Source organism: Eretmochelys imbricata, chromosome 1, assembly GCF_965152235.1.
Source record: "Eretmochelys imbricata isolate rEreImb1 chromosome 1, rEreImb1.hap1, whole genome shotgun sequence".
Classification (NCBI taxonomy): Eukaryota; Metazoa; Chordata; order Testudines; family Cheloniidae; genus Eretmochelys; species Eretmochelys imbricata.
This window is the reverse complement of record NC_135572.1, coordinates 12,891,410-12,908,713: the sequence shown is the minus strand read 5'-3', so window position 1 is coordinate 12,908,713 and position 17,304 is coordinate 12,891,410. Positions and strand designations below refer to the sequence as shown.

The 17,304-nt window shown below is 44.5% G+C and overlaps 1 protein-coding gene across 1 annotated transcript in view; it reads left to right on the top strand.

Moving 5' to 3' along the window:
- The window catches only part of PPME1 (protein phosphatase methylesterase 1), a 46,230-nt gene extending 31,130 nt beyond the window's left edge, over positions 1–15,100 (top strand). The window contains exons 6-14 of the mRNA XM_077836541.1: positions 1,601–1,755; positions 2,456–2,546; positions 3,010–3,075; positions 3,869–4,004; positions 4,891–5,020; positions 5,702–5,746; positions 6,954–7,018; positions 8,074–8,141; positions 9,756–15,100. Coding sequence (XP_077692667.1) covers positions 1,601–1,755; positions 2,456–2,546; positions 3,010–3,075; positions 3,869–4,004; positions 4,891–5,020; positions 5,702–5,746; positions 6,954–7,018; positions 8,074–8,141; positions 9,756–9,774 — 775 coding nt within the window. The 3' untranslated portion in view covers positions 9,775–15,100. The remainder of the gene's footprint in view (positions 1–1,600; positions 1,756–2,455; positions 2,547–3,009; positions 3,076–3,868; positions 4,005–4,890; positions 5,021–5,701; positions 5,747–6,953; positions 7,019–8,073; positions 8,142–9,755) is intronic.
- The last annotated feature ends 2,204 nt before the right edge of the window (positions 15,101–17,304 follow it).

Here is a 17,304-nt window from a genome sequence, read left to right as displayed (position 1 = left end):
TCCTAGTAGCCCTTCTCTGTACCTGTTCCAGTTTGAATTCATCCTTCTTAAACATGGAAGACCAGAACTGCACAGTATTCCGGGTGAGGTCTCACCAGTGCCTTGTATAACGGTACTAAAACCTCCTTATCCCTACTGGAAATACCTCTCCTGATGCATGCCAACACCGCATTAGCTTTTTTCACAGCCATATCACATTGGCGGCTCATAGTCATCCTGTGATCAGCCAATACTCCAAGGTCCTTTTCCTCCTCCGTTACTTCTAATTGATGCGTCCCTAGGTTATAACTAAAATTCTTGTTATTAATCCCTAAATGCATGACCTTACACTTCTCACTATTAAATTTCATCCTATTACTATTACTCCAGTTTACAAGGTCATCCAGATCCTTCTGTAGGGTATCCCTGTCCTTCTCTAAATTGGCAATACCTCCCAGCTTTGTATCATCTGCAAACTTTATTAGCACACTCCCACTTTTTGTGCCAAGGTCAGTAATAAAAAGATTGGTCCCAAAACCGATCCTTGAGGAACTTCACTCGTAACCTCCCTCCAGCCTGACAGTTCACCTTTCAGTAGGACCCGTTGTAGTCTCCCCTTTAACCAATTCCTTATCCACCTTTCAATTTTCCTATTGATCCCCATCTTATCCAATTTAACTAATAATTCCCCATGTGGCACGGTATCAAATGCCTTACTAAAATCTAGGTAAATTAGATCCACTGCGTTTCCTTTGTCTAAAAAATCTGTTATTTTCTCAAAGAAGGAGATCAGGTTGGTTTGGCACGATCTACCTTTTGTAAAACCATGTTGTATTTTGTCCCATTTACCATTGACTTCAGTGTCCTTAACTACCTTCTCCTTCAAAATTTTTGTTACAGCCAAGAAAGCCTGTATGCATTTTTTTATTTGTGTCCCTTAAACTACTTACTATACTCTTTCCAAAAGGTGCTCAGATACTGCAGTGACAAGTGTTATAAGAACCTGAATATAACAATATGCTTGGTACTTTGGCTTCATACTGGTTCATAGGGTCCCTGCCCCAAAGAGCTTATCTTCCACAGAGAGAGAGAGAACACGTTTTGCTTCTGTTCTATATGCCCAACCTCTTGCAATCCTGGTGGCTGGTGTTTGTTTAGGTTCTCAATGATTAGGGCTGAGAAAGCAGGAGAATTGATTAGTTTCCTCACCTCGCCTGTAGTTTGTTTTATGCTCCACCACAGACCTGGGGCGGGGTGGTCTAGTCTCCCACTTTAGACAGCATCTCCTGTTAACAGAAATGGGAATTACATCCTTATATCCCTGATTCAGGAAAGCACTTGTTTAATGTTAAGCATGTGCTTTGAGGGCTTTCATGAATCCCTGGCCATTGATAAGAGACTAGACTTCCATATCTGTTACCATTGGGGCAGATGATCTAACTTAAAAGGCAAATGTGCAAAGAAACTCCATATTAGGGAAGAGTAGGAAATAAAAGCAGAGGGTTCAGCGTAAGTTTTTCATATTGAATTTTTCAATTCCCCTGCTGGTGTGTTTTTACAAATCTGCTTCAGAAACACATTGGGAAAGAATGCCAACCTTCTGTCTCTCTTCCTTTGCCAGAGATGTTGGAAACGTGGTTGAAGCTATGTACGGGGACCTCCCACCTCCAATCATGCTGATTGGGCACAGTATGGGTGGGGCTATTGCAGTGCACACAGCAGCATCCAATTTGGTACCCAGTTTATTGGGTCTTTGCATGATTGATGTCGTGGAAGGTAAGTTGTTGTTGTTTTTGTTATCTCCTTGGACAGTATCATCTGTTATGTTCTGTCTTCCTCTCTCCTTCCCTATTAACTTCGTTGGGCCTGGGAGGTCTTTCTCAGTTGTGTTAACCGTATGAAGCTTTCTCTTCACTTATGCCAGCTATTGTATGGTATAGTTAGCATCACCTTAGCCTTTTGTTTTGGAATTTTCCATTTGATTTTGTTTATCATGATTGCTGTGCACCACCCATTCTTATAACGAGGACCACGATTGCTGGGGAGTGTCTTACTGAACCATATAGTGTCACCACTGCTCTCTGCCTAAAATATCAGACCTGTTCACCCTCTAATGGCAGCAGTGTACAAAACTATACAAGCCCTGATATTGTTACAGCTACCGGAGGTTTTGCTGATAGATTTATTGTAATGATAGAATACCTGTAAGAGCTGTTAACGTGGATTCGGGAAGCAAAGAACTTAGAGTTGCAGACCTGGAAACCAGTTTTTTGGAAAAACTGTGTGAAAGCTGGTTTGGAGCAGCTGTGTATAGTTCATGACTATAACTCTGTTAATCAACTTATCTTATATCATGAAATTTGCCTCAGTTCTCTCCCTCACATAGTTCACACTGTCATATGCCAAGACCTTTGAGAACTGTTGCAAGGATGTTGTCAGATGTTGGGTTCATTTAAGTCAAAATGTTTGTTTTTAGGCACAGCCATGGACGCGTTGAACAGCATGCAGAATTTCTTACGGGGTCGTCCCAAAACGTTCAAGTCAATTGAGAATGCAATTGAGTGGAGGTAATGTGCAAGTTTGTATACTCTTCAAAAATCTTCATTGTACTGTTAATTCTGCAATTGATCTTGGAAGAAGGATGGTCTTGTGGTTAAGGCATTGGATTGGCGCACCAGAGGCCTGAGTTCTGTTCCTGACTACCAATGCAATTCTCCCATCTTCAGAGTGGGCATTATACTTCACTGCCCTGAAAGGGCATTGTGAAGATAGTCATTAATGTTTATGAGATGCTCGATCACAGTGATGTGAGAGCCATATAAACATCTCGATAATCATAGCATGCTGGAAACTCCAGTGTTTGTATGCCACATCTCTGTATTCGAGATGAGTGCTCACAGGGTGAACTTGGGAGTGCTCCTATTATTACTGGACCTATTAAATATTGAATGATACTAGATTAACGTATGCAATTGACCCTTGATGTTTGACCATTCTGATTCCCCCTTTTCCCTTTTTATTTTTTTCCAGTTTAAAAAGTGGACAGATAAGAAATCTCGAATCAGCCAGAGTTTCTATGGTTGGCCAAATCAAACAGTAGGTTTTGTTTTCTAAAACCTTCTTAAATGTTTTAAGATCCCAAATCGGTAACAGAGCGTAAGTGTACTTTAAAAAAAAATCAAATCCATCTTCTAGCAGATATCCGGTCCTCCTTGAACTTACCTGCCAAGGCTGACCACAGAGGGTGAGGAAAGTAGTACTAAACCATTTACAACCATCCACGTTCCTATGGTTAGGAATGTCAGTCAAAATTTCACTAGGGTAGAATGTAATTACCCATCAAGGATACTTTTTTTTTTTACTGTGCAAAAGCCATTTGTACATGCAAATGATAGAGCGCAAAACAATGGGTGTGCAATGGCCCAAGCAAAGATTTTCTCACACCAGTAGACTACATGGATGCGCCTTCAGAAATTTGGCCCCTAAATTCCTCCTGACAATTCAACTGAATATGGTATTTTTCACTTGCTGTCCTCCTGCTGCTGTGCATTGCTAAATAGCTGTCCATTAGACTCCAAAGGTGGTGGAGTTGAGTGGTGATGAAAGTAATCTGTGTATTGCACTGTAATCCTATACAACACATGATGCTTGCCAGCAGCATCAGGTGTTTCTATTGTTTATATTCCAGTATTGTCATAAAAAAAACTAATTTTGCTCATTTGACCTGGACGCTTCCTTTCTTTCTCCTTGATGTGGTAGAGCCTCAGATCAGCCAGTCTCTCTGAGAGAGCCAATTCTATCCTTTAGGTGCAGGTGGTCTCTCCTAGAATCGTTAAGATGTTGCTTTTCACAATGGAAAAGGAATCAATTTCCAGTCCTGTTTTACCAGGTGTGAAGATGCTGCTAGTCCTGAGGTCCCTAAAGCTATAGTAGAAGGGATTATTGAGGAGGAGGAGGAGGAAGAGGAAGAAGACTATGAAGGAAGAGGATCTGTTAACAAAAGGAAGAAGGAAGATGATACAGAGGTGGGAAGTTTTCACTGTGTTCTGCTGGAACTAATGTCTTCACTAGCCTCTTCCTGTCTAGGGTATGTGGCGATCTATAGGGAGCAAGAAGGCAACCATGCAGCCAGCAAAGGAGATGCTTCCATGGAGCTAGGTGCCTATGGGACATGTAAAAGTTCTCCAAAGAAGGAGCAGTGAGCAATTGTTCAGCTCTCATTCAGGGCCTCAGTGTAAACAGGAGTAACTCCTGCAACCTCATTGCTTGCTCCAGGTCTGAGTTTGGGCCTTGGTCTCGGACTGCTGGCTACATTGTGAGTTACCACTTGAAAGTGTTTCTAGATGTTCATGAACGTGGCCATTGTACATGGTCTAGAAAGGAACTACTTTCTTGTCCAGTAAGTCACTATGTGCTGGGTCCTGACTCTATTTCATCATATTATAAAGGCTCATCGGTTTCTGCTGCGTGGTGTAGACTACGTGACCTAACAGTCTTATTCCCACATGTAAAGCTATTCGTGCATGGTGCTGCAAAACTGTGTCTTGCCCAGGCTTCATGGAAGGACAGGTCCAGGTGTCTTTCTGCGTGAATTTTTAGTTCCGGTGAAAGAGGGCAGACTGACAGTCTGGAAATGGAAGGCCTCTCTTGCTCAACGCCCCAGGTACAGCATGTGCAGCCCCGTTAACTTACTGTGACATGGAGCGAGCACGTTCAGGGTTAAGAGGGTGATCCGGTCTTTGTGAGCAAGGTTGCCTAGTTAGGGCAACACATGGGGGGCAAACTGATGTTAGAGTCACATCCGCATTTGACGCTGTGCTTTTACTTTGTCTTCCAAGTGGCGCTTTGCTGAGTTTATTCTACGCTCGTTTCAGTTGAATACTAATGCTGAGCTCTTTGTCCCCCCTGTAGACAAAGAAAGAACATCTGTATACATGGCGAATCGAACTGTCGAAAACCGAAAAGTACTGGGAGGGGTGGTTCAGGGGCTTATCGAACCTCTTCCTCAGTTGTTCTACTCCAAAGCTGCTGCTTTTAGCGGGTAGGTGTTTCCTTTTTCTCCTTAGTTCGAGCTGTCATTCACTTTGATTACATTCAGCCTGTGTTTTAGAGGAGGGAAGGGAAAAACTGTGGCTAAGATACTGGTCTGGATTCTATCCTGGCCCTTCTATGTACTTTGAGAGACTGGGCAAGTCATTTTAGTCTCTCTGCAACATGCACATGGGAATTGTGGGATTAGATATGCGTATTGTGATACTATGCCTCAGCTGTCTGGCAGGTGTTGCAGTTGTAGAATTGAGCTAATGTTCTGCTAGGAACAGGATTGAGACCCAAGCCAACCCACGGGAGTAATCACTTAGTTACTGCAGACCTGGGCTGGATTTGAACTCGTGACCTGAAGGTGAAAGGATCAATATTCCAAGACCAATCCCTATCACCCTCCAGTCCCCTGTGATAGGGAACACTGAGTCTCCCATAGTTGAGTGCCATTTAAAGATGTCTGGGAAGACGGATGGATGAATGTTCCTTCAAGTTTTTGGCAGCGATCCTCTCCTGTTGCTGTATGCTCCTGATGTGCAGCAGGGAAACAGTCTAGTGAGCGTCGAGATGCTGTTTTTATTCCATTTTTTCACACCAAACATCTTTTGCAAAGTCTTAGCAGGACCTGACTAGACGCTCTCTCCCTGGCTTCTCCCCAACACATCCGTTTGCTTTATTCCAGGTGTTGACAGACTGGATAAAGATCTAACAATTGGACAGATGCAAGGTAAATATTTAATACTGCTAGCTATAATGCTCTTTCAGGGGATAGTTTATGTTGCAGAGAGTGAAAGAGAGCTGGAGAAGAAGGCTGAAATGGTCCTGGCCAGGGCAATCTGTATTGAGACAAACCAGCATTAAAGAATGTAGTTAATCCCCCGAGTAACAGTGTGATCCCTTGTCTATGATTCTCTCTAATGGAAGCTAGAGGAGTTATTAGATCTTACCAATCACCCTGGTGCTGATGCAGGGCTGTGATATTGCTTTTGTTCAGTCTGGTATTAAATATTCAAGTGATGGGGCTTTGTCATGTTTCGTGGGGATCATTCTGTGATTTTCAGTTTTGCCATTAGGAAGCTTTTCCTGATTTTCAGTCTGTTTTCTTTTAATTCCATCCCATTGTGCCTAGTTGCACCACCTGGTGCCACCTGAAACAATCTCTCTTTCTGGTGCTGGCAGACTTCTACTAATGCTTGAGAGACATGGCAGGGGAGGTAATATCTTTTACTGGACCAGCTTCCGAGCTTATGACCTGAAGAAGAGTTCTGTGTAAGCACGAAAGCTTGTCTCTCTCCAACAGAAGTTGGTCCAATAAACAATATTCCCTCACCCCTTGTCTGTATAATGTAGCCGTGCTGGTCCCAGGACAACAACCGCCTCTAATAATGCTTGACAGTTACATTAGCATCTTTCCCCGTCCAATCCCCATCACTGTTTTCTTTGGAAATTGGATATTGGAAGGGAAAATGGATGATTGGATAAAGGTCCTGGTGTGGTAGGTTTGACAGCTACATTCATGTCACAAAGATGGGATAGCATTTAATACAAAGCTCTTGGGAATTAAGGATTAAGAAGATAGTGAGTGAATATGGTTGTAGTTAGTTCAGAGCTCCTGTACAAGTAAGAAGGCAAGTTCTTGCCTCCTGCAGAAGCTTTGTGTTCTCCATATGCTGCTGTTTGACATCTGGTGTCAAACATAGCTTCTTGAGTCCTCATCTGCTAGATACGACAGTGGGGCTAACTTGTAAAGAGTTTGAGATCTCTAGTAGAAATGCCCATAAAAGCGCAGAATATTTTTGCACCTTAAGTTCGGTCCCTGCCTTTAGCCTTTATAGGGGTTGGCTTCTGCGGTTGCATGTAACACATGCCTGAGTCATTGCCAGGGAGGGATACGTTCACTCTAAAAGTAGCTGCAATGACTGTTTGGTCTGCAGGAAAGTTCCAGATGCAAGTCCTCCCTCAGTGTGGCCATGCAGTCCACGAAGATGCTCCAGACAAGGTGAGCCGCAAAGCTTTGGTAGCAGTCCGTTTACGAGTTACATGCAAAACGGGTCCATCGCTAATACAAAACCGAGGGCAAACCTCATAGGCCTTACGTGCACCATACCTATAAGGGGACCTGGTTACTGATGGAGCAGATGGGACTAAATCATATCCGTGAAGCTGCCTTGAGAGCCTGACTGGCCAAGACTTTAGTCTGCTTGTGGGGAGACAGGTCCCACCTGCGTTACAGCTTTACCTGTGTCGGGGGCCAGTGGTGGTGTATAACTGACTCAATGATACAGTACTTAAAATGCGGCATGGGATTTTCCATCCTTAACTTCTCTTGGGTTACCTCAGCTTTTCCCTTCCCCCTCCAGCCTTCAGTGCAGGTGGCTGCTTTCGTAGAGGGATAATGTCTTATTAAAACTAAGTAGTTTAAAATTTAGAAACGTCGTATAAACATTATTGTAGCAGTTTATGTACTGACAAACAGTGACACTTTAGTATTTCACTCACGCTAGTGTGCCAGTAAATAGAATGGTGGTGTGGACTGAGCACGTCTGGAAATGAACTTTGGAGTTCTTATCTCGACTCTACTATTGACTGTTTGTGTGGCTTTGAGTCACTTAACCACTCTGTGCCTCACCCTTGTAAAATGGGGATATTTTTACCTATCTCCATGAGATGTTTGGAAGAAAAGTTATTTGTAAAGCATGATACAAGTAATTTGCTGCTCTGAGCTAATCCTTAAAGGGACACCAACTTAAATCACAATTGTCTTTTTTTACCTACTATAGTACATGCCTAAATTACTGTAACTGAAGAAGATGGTGAAAAAAACATTTTTTTTTTCAATTGTGCACTTGATGCATGGTCGGTTTCACTGGGTCCTTGGTAGTATATAGACATTTATCCCCTTTGTGAGATGTTTCATACAGAGGTGGGGGAACAGTTTAAAATAATGGGAGGAAGATGTAGTACTTTGAACTACTTTAAATTTTGAAACTGACCAGGCTTCAAGTTGACTGTGTCCCTTTAAACTCTGATTCCTTCCCCCCTGCCTCCCTTCAGGTTGCTGAAGCTGTTGCAACTTTCTTGATCCGTCACCGGTTTACAGAACCAATTGGTGGATTTCAGTGGTAAGGATCTCTGAGTCCTCGGGCTGCATGATTCTCTTCCTGACCCCTGCGGGAAGCCTTGCATTCCTTGTGTGCATCCACGGTGGGGAGAGATGAGTATAACAAGTGGTTGGGTGGAAAGGGAAGTAAGGATCAACTTGGAGCTTTAATGTAACATTAAAAGCAGCATGTCAGTATGCAGCCTAGATCACAGGCAGTATTGTGTTTCATGTTCAGTGTGTAAAGCTGTCACCGTCTCTAAACGTCTCATATTTGAACTTACTAATTGTCATAATAAAACACTCAGACTTGGAGGGAGGAGAAGACGTGGGCCTGACCTAGCTGATTTATTTCTTTGTGGTGGAAATCCTTATCCCTGATGGGGCAAAACTAGCAATTGCATTGAATTTTGTTAAACAGACCCAGTCACTGTAAATAGTTTAGGACCCAAGAATGACCTGCATAATGTGGTGGAGAAGATCTTCCAATTTCTAAGAATCGCTATGGCTGTTCTTGTAATCTGGATCTCTGTCATGGAAAAATGCAATTTCCAGCATGTTTCCTCCTGCTAAGAAACATTAGCAAGAACATACGTTTAAAGCTTAAAGCTGCATACTTTGCTTCTCAAATCTCACGGCTGTGTCACCCAGAATAGTCTAAAGTAGTCTCCCATCATAATGAACTTCAGGAGCCAAAGCTCCTCTCCTGGCAGTGCGGTTGATGAGCCGAGGTAACGTAGAAGAAACACTGAAGGTGAATGAACTCTGCAGGCTGCTGCATGTTGACTCCCAGTATCTCCTAATCATATTTACAACAGGCAATACTGACCTGTTGGGAGGGGGCATTGAGCTGCTGGAGGGACAACGTTCAGATGGGGTGTGAAACAGTGTTGTTCTGGCCACCTGTCATTACAGATCTGTAAGAAAAGGTGGGTTAACCCACATGTCATGGGCAATAATTCCTCTGTCCCAAAATTCCTCCTGAAGATCTAATGAAGAAAAACTTTTGTGGCCTCATAACTCTGAACCAAAGTTATCGTGTTCCAAGCCTGAAGTGACGTGACTGTTTTTAGGGGAAGTGGTATCGCTGAGTGGGTGAACCCATCCCATGCTCTTCAGGGTGAAAGGCGGGAGGAGTGTAGAACGATGAACAATATGAATCGGAAGCCTGAGGAAAGGGTACAGGGTGTTGGGTATGTTTTCAAGCAATGGAAGCGGGAGAAGTCGCCAGGGCAACATTATGCTGCGTCTAAGCCTGTAGCAGGCTTTGGCAAGTTATTGCTGAGGATTATAAGGCATTAACTTGCTGATGCTGCTATCCTGGTTGTACTTGACAGCAGCTTCAAGAGAGGTGCATTTGAGGGATGGGCAGTTTGTTATACCTACTGCAGTCTGCTGCTTTAAGCCATAGAGAGCAGGATAAAACTAGTAATAGTGAGAGCTGTGTATCTATAATTGCTCTTCTACCTGCATGCACCTAACTGGGATATTGCCCATGAAGACTTAACCTACATTTTAGATCCTTTAAGTTTCAGCTTCATTAGCATTAGCGAGTTACCTTGGGTGGTGTGGATTTGAATGTTACGGAGGATCATTGAGATTTAATGTACAGTGATATTCTTCTCTCCCCTGCCAGTGTGTTTCCTGCTTGTTAATATCCTGATGTTCTCCAGCACTGAGTTCCATTGTAAATAAACTGCACCAGAGGCCACTGTGATGTATCCATATCCTTCTCATCTATCCAGTTCAGCAATGACAAGAAATTGGCAGGAGATCAGTCCTGTAGAGCTGGTTTCTAGGAATTTCCTTGCCGGCAGACAGCTCGTATCGGAGTCCTTGTGAAGCTCGTCGGTCTCTTGGGCATGGGCTCCTCTCCGCTGCCGCAAGGAAAGACAACCTGAAACCCCGAATAGTAGAACATCTCTCTTATCTCTGCGAATCCTCAGGCTTTGTTGGACACAATCACTAAGGGACTTCAGGCAGATCGGATTTCCCAAGGGGCATTGCAGCAAATCTGAAGGCGTCAGGATTTCTTCGTGGAACTATATGGGAAAGGCCCCACAAGAGCTTTTTCTTTTTTTTTTCTTTTTTTTTTTTAAGCCTGAGGAACCGGCTTCTTTTGAGTTTTTCATCTCCCCAGGGCCGGCTGCATGATTTTTAGGGCCTGTAAATTGTGGGGGAGAGAACCGACTGCACTATGAATTACCTTCCCTTCCAGTTCCACTAAGGGCAGGACTGGGAAAATGGGACCATGAGCTCCTGTGCGGGGTCCTGCTGCTTCCTTGACAAGTTCACTCCTGGGGTCTCCGGCCTCAGCACTTCACTCTATGGCAGGCACTCAGTGGCCTGGGGCTCTACATTTAAAGGGGAAGCCACAATATCACCAATAACATCATGATCTGTCAGAAACAGGCCAGTGGCCATTCTCTGCTTGTGGAGTTTCTGCCTACCTGGTTCTGCACCTCTTGTCACCGCACACAAATGAATGGAGATTGGCACCTCAGGCAGTTTTTAGGAGGCAAGTAGACAGACCGGGCAGTGGATGGAATGCTGAGCTAGCCAGCAGTAGGGAGAGATAAGGACTTGGGGGGAAATCCCACCAGCAGTCTGACCCTGGCCCAAGCAGTTGCTTGCCATGCTTGCCATGTGAGGCCCTGCTCAGTGTATTGTGGGAAAGTCACTGTTCTGTATTCGATGTTTAGCACTGATCATGTTCAGGTCTTTTTATTAATGCAGTTACTATGAGAGAGAGTTTCTTCAGGGCACAGGCCAGCCCGGGATAATTTGTTAGATCCTTTTCACCTCCTATGAAATCCCCCACGGGAGCAATAGAACAGTTGCACTTGGAGCTATTTGCAACAATATCCTGATGTTCTTGAACTAATAAAAATGAGGCTTTATTCTTTGACCGTTTCATGCCAAGTGATGACGTGACTCTGCTAGTTGAAGCATAGCTCTGTTACTCGCCTGGTCTTGGAGATGTAATGGTGGCGGGTGTATCCTATGACAGTCCTGGTAAATCCTTTACGTTTGTGTTGTGCTGGTAGGGATGAGGGGGAAATGGCACAAATAGCAGGTAAAGTCCAGTCAAGCATAATGTTTACCATGAGGGAGAACTATTGTTCTCTTCTGTCTGATTCACACACACACTAAGGGCTTGTCTACACTACCCACCGGATTGGCAGACTGCGATCGATCCAGCGAGGGTTGATTTATTGCGTCTAGTCTAGACGTGATAAATCGACGGCTGAGCACTCTCCCGTTGACTCTGGTACTCTACCAGAACGAAAAGTGCAAGCGGAGTTGACGGGAGAGCGTCAGCCATCGACTTACCGCAGTGAAGACACCGCAGGAAGTAGATTTAAGTACGTCGACTTCAGTGACATTATTCCCGTAGCTGAAGTTGTGTATCTTAGATCGACCCCGCGCGGTTGTGTAGACAAGCCCTCAGTGGTGGACTTTTCAGCTGTGGCCTGGCTGCATATTTCACCCCCACCACCACCAGAGTCTGAAACCGCTGGATTAGAAATGAGAATTTGCAATTCCAGGTGAGTTCTGTGTCCAATGCGACACTTAGGCAACTGATGCTGAGGTACTAAACAAGCGATTTTTGGCTCCTTGTATAGCCCTCCCTATCAGTCGCAACCTGGCATTGCTTCACCATGTGATTCTGCTCACTGACCAATACGGACCCTGGACTAAGTCCATTCCAGTTTGTCTGCTGATTAGTTTCATGGCTTCTGATAATTGAAAAGTCAGTTTATAATTGGAAAACCCAACAAAAAACTCCACTTCCCCCACTGCATATCTTGGCAGTCTTGCAAGGTTCTTGACCCTTTTCAGATTACTCTGGTTGTCAAACTGTTTGTAGGGGCGGGAACCAAAGCAGTGGTAATGCAGCGTTAACCAAGGCCCTCGTTGTTTAATTTCAAGCATGTGAATAGTCTCCTTAGAGTCAAATTCTGTCATGTGCTTAAATCTCTTGTGGGTTACTACATTAGATAACGCCCCATGTTCACCTCTTGTGCTGTCCTCTCCCTTTCTAGAGAAGGGAACTGGTTTATCAGATGGCCCCACAAAGAGTAAAATACCTTCTATTTCAGCCTTTGCTATCACACCACAAGGGGGGTGAGGGACTACATTTCCATGCACTGTGCCATTGGCTCCCTGGAAATGTTTTTTGGTTGTTACACCTTGGCAACTATAACCTTGTTTTATGAAAAATAAATATTTCACAACCTCTTCTGGTGTGGCTATGTTTTACGCCAAGCTCTCCAAGTCCTGACTTGTAGCAGAGAATGGATGTTTTTTGCAAGGATCCAACTAGCTTTAGGTTTGTGGAAAGCAGATTCAAAGGGCAGGGGAGAAAATTGTGTGCAGGGGTGACTACTTTGGTTGAACTACATCAACCTTTGTGAGTCTAACACACCTGCAGCATTTTCTTAGTGACATTTTTAATGCCCCTGTGTAAAAGGCAAACATTACAGGGGAGGAAGGGGACATTAATGAAAAGGGGTACCATTTCTATATTGCATCCTTAACTATTTAGAGATCTCTCTTGCCTCTGTTCAGGTTGCATTAGATTAAGGATCAATGGAGCCTTTAACCATTGAAAAAATCTCATGTCTTAACTAACACAAGATACAATTTGTTTATTTGAGAGTCTGGTTTATTTAAGGTTGGGGGTTTTTTAAATCGGACTTAATGCAGGAGCAGTCTTGCTAAAAGCCCAGGGTTATCTGAACCAAATATAGGAGCCTTGAGGACCACAGAAGGTTTGTTGGTTAAAAACCCAAACCTCTCTGGTATTCCAGGAATGTGCAGCCCTGCTTTGTTCCTGGGAATAGAGCTGCATGCTGCTCATTTACACATACTTCTATCTTAATGGAAGTTACACTAGTCTGGTGTTAGGGAACACTGTAGTCTGGAGGAGTGTGCGCAGCTGAAAATCAAAGGGCTGTCTCTTTTTACATTAACACGCTTGCTGACTTGGGCTGTCGTCTGGAGCTGGATTTTCTTTTAAGGCTTGTCTTTTTTCCTTTTCCTCTCAACCTGGCCTTGTCACACACACTTTCAAAACCGCAGTGGGCTGGAGATTAGACCAAAGCCAACTAAATATTTTGTCCACCCTAAATGGAAGCAACTGTTCTGAATAATAAGACCCCTCCAGTAAAAATCCCAAACCCTACAGCATTACATTAAGGTTGTGACCTGTCATTAGAACTGAGGAGTAGAATCCCTGAAGCTAGTCGTGTTTATCAGAATACACCAGCTGGGTAAAAAGCAGGGGAATAAGTGGATAGCTCAGTGGTGGGAGCACAGACCCTACTCAATTGCCCAATGGAGCCAATAGTAGTGGTGACAAAGTTCCTGTCTGCTGGCTGTGAAACGTTTGTGGTCTTGCACCTGTTCTTAGAAAACTTCTCTGTATCACATAGCAAGTTGGCTCCCTTGTTGATAATGTGTCAGTACTGGGCTAAGACTTGAACTGGGGCATTGCAGAATGACCTACCCTCTTGCCTCCTAAAGATCGCTCAAGGGCAGGGGGGAGACTTGCGCTTGCATTACTCCATATGCCATATCCATTCGGGGACTAGACAGCTTCTGTCTCCAGGCCAGCCAGATTATTGTGCTGTGCTCGGCAGAAATTCAGTACAAACCTACGTTGTGACTTGGTACTTTCTGGTTCAATGAAGACGTTCTGGGAATGCATCATCCTGTGACATCACAACGGCTGTGGCTTGGATGAGTTGCAGTGGGACAGTGGTGTTTGTGATCTCATGTTCAGGGCTATCGTCACTGAACCAGGGAAGTTCTGTGTGGATTTCACAGAGCAGGTGCATGGTGGAAAAGGAAGTAACAAGTGTTTGTGCTGACTAGTGGGGCCATCCAGCACAGAGAGCTTTGCTCTGCTCCATTGCCACTTTTAGGTTCACTTAAAAATAAATAGTGTAAAGCTCCAGAGGCCAGATTTTCACAAATGTTCAGCATCCAGCTGCAAACACTGTTCTCAGTGGGAACTGAGCCCCTGAAAATCTGGCCGTAGATCCTCACATAAGGCCGAAATAAATCTCACTTCACAAACCTCCCATGAGTGCGTTAGGTACGGTACTGCCCCTTTAAATGATTTTTTTGGCCCTGGTATAGTCCCAAAGCCTGGTGCCCTGCTGATGAGCAGCAATTGCCAGTTTGTGCTGCCCGTTATCCCTCGACTGTGCACACGTCTGCCTCTTTCTCCTGGCTGTATGGTCTGCCCTGGTCTGGTTTGTTCATTGTTCCTCCGGATGGTTTACACTGCACGTCTAGCACCCAGGCCTGCAAGCCTGTATGAGCCTGCAGGAGGGTGGTAGGTGCTTGGCCTTTTGACTATTTGGAACAAGCCTTATTGGGTGTATAGCCATTGGAGCTCAGACTTGGGAGCTAATAAAGCTACATTCAGTTCTAGCTGGGGGGGCGGGGGGGGGAGAGCTTTGTGACCTCTTATCGTTTACCTTTTTCCTTTTAAAAAATGGCAGTGTCTATCTGCTAACTTCCTGAGAAGTTCCTGAATGCCCTCTGTGTCCTATAGTTTGTATGAGCTTCATTCTGTTTGTATCCTGTTCAGTGTCCCATTACTCTTGTGTACAAACAATAAAGCATTGTGAAAAGCCTCCATTTAAAAACCTCCCTTGTTTCCATTCACTTGTGGTATGTTTGCTTCTTTTCTTTAACTGCCTAAAGAGGATGGATGTGTGTCTTGTCTGCCTTCAAATCACTCTCATTACTTGTCAGACTTAGTTATTTTCTAGTAACTCATGGAAGTCTCTTGTGTTTGTAAATGTTCTGAGTTTCCTTCTCTATCCATGATCCAATGTGACAGGGATGTATCAAGGGAGAAATAATTCTCCACATAATTTGTGCTTTTCTTCCACTCCCCTGATTGGTTATCCCCATCTGTATAGAAACATCTGAAAGTAATAAATGTGGCTCTCTGGCTGTTAAGTTACCTGTACTGTGGTGTGTTGGCTTGTATCTCTCTCAACACCCTATGCACTTGCATTGCGCCATCTCTCTGAGGGTCTTGAGAACATTATAGACAGTACTGAGTTCAGGTTGGGAAGAGTTAAACCCATTTTACAGGAAGGGGAAAGGGAGGCACATAGGTTGAGCGACTCACATGTGGTCCCTGAATGAGTCTGTGGAAGAACTGGGAGTAGAGTCTATATCTCGTGATTTCAGTCCTGTGCTCAAACCACTTGGCCTGTTCTGTTATCCTACAGAATTCTTCAGCACTACTCACTGTAAGTACTGTAGAACAATAAAGATGTAGCACTAAACACAAGGAGAATCCAAACTTTGCCCCACTGCCACTCCAGTCACATTGGTAACTCGCCAGCAATTTAGGGTGTGTCTTCACTGCGGAATTAGATGAGCACCCAGGTCAGCCTCAGCTGGATGTGGGAAGCCACACTGCAAACCCACTCGAGCTATTGTGTCCTCTGGTGCACTCACCCGTGTGTTGCTAGGACAATTTGGAATTACCCCTCCCCTAAGAGAGCAATGAATGAAGTGAGCTGTAGCTCACGAAAGCTTATGCTCAAATAAATTGGTTAGTCTCTAAGGTGCCACAAGTACTCCTTTTCTTTCTAAGAGAGCAAGCAGCTACAGGCTACATCTTCTCATTCTCCCTGCCTGTGCTGGACAGCCAGACTCTGTAGAAGTCTAAGCAAAATCCGCTGTGGGGACATGCTACATTGGGTAGGTTGTTTGTAACTGGCGACGTTTCAGTTTCTGTGATAATGGGGAGAGTTCCAATTCTTGGTTGCCATTAAATCCAGAATGACAGCTGTATTCCAAGAGTAATGAGGTGGCTTCTACCTTTTGACCCCCAGTCCAGTGTCCTATGCACTAGACCTTGCTTGTTGTACAGCATGTAGGGAATCCTCAAAAAAGTGTCTGTAAAAACAGGCCCCACTGCCTCAATAGCCCGGCGTGTTGGGTATACCCAGTTGGAGCAGCTGCTGGGTGCTTCAGTGAGTAACATAAGGTGTTGGCCTGCAGAACCAACGTGGCATGGGGAAAAGGAGCTAGATTTTCTTCTGGCTCCCACCTCCACCGCATTGTTCGCTAAGTTCTGATTGCAGGATCTGCATCCTTAGTGATGCACAGCCAAGTAGCCCCTAGCCTGCCTTTCCTATCGCAGGTTGAGTGTGCTTGGGCTGCCAGTTAGAAAGCACATCACTGCACATCTAAATGCAGCAAACAGGGCCGACCTCTGCCCTTGTTAGTGTTACTTTCCAGCCCGCAACCATGATTTAAAACTAGCTTTGACGAAGCATTACAAACATCTGGCAGAGCCTTCTGCATTCAGAGCAGTTGGATTAGAATGGGATCTTAAACTTTCTCCATAGCATGAACCACTGTGTCCCTCTGAATGGGGTGTCATGGGGTGAGTGCTACCACAAGATTAATGAGGATAGAGAAATTTTATCATGGAGCATCTCTGCTATTCATAACTGTACAGACCCTGTCTTTCTTCCCATTTATGAGTGAACGGGCCTCACGTCCCCTCCTGCCATTCACCATCGTAGGGGCCACCTGCCCACCCCCTTTACAAATATACAATGGGCCTGCTGCTGCAACAGCAGCTGTTCCTTACAGGGAAAAGTCAAATCAAGGGGGGAGGGGGGGAATGTGTGGTAAACAGCTGTAAATAAGGAAAACCACCATCATGGCACCAGCCAGCTCTCCATCATCCACAGATCACAGCACCATGGGCCCAGCCAGCTCTCCACCCATAGATCATAGCTGGGACCTTCCTCTTGTCACGTAGATGAACTTAGACATTTCTTCCTTTCGCTAACATATGTAATGTGGCCACAAGGTGGCACTACCCTCCTGCTTGTTAGACTTCTCCTTGCAATTGATGTGTTAGCTCAGTTCAGGTTGGCAGGCAAGATGCATTGAATAACCCAGATTTCCTAGCTGTAAACATGGAGATAATTAGTTTGTTTTGGCAACATTTTAAACAAAAGGACTATTGATTCTCCATTAGCTACTGAACCGCCACTGTGAAAGAGTAAGAACAAAAGAACGGCCATACTGGGTCAGACCAATGGTCCATCTAGCCCAGTATCCTGTCTTCCAACAGTGGCTAATGCCAGGTACTTCAGAGAGAATGAACAGAACAGGGCAATTATCAGGTG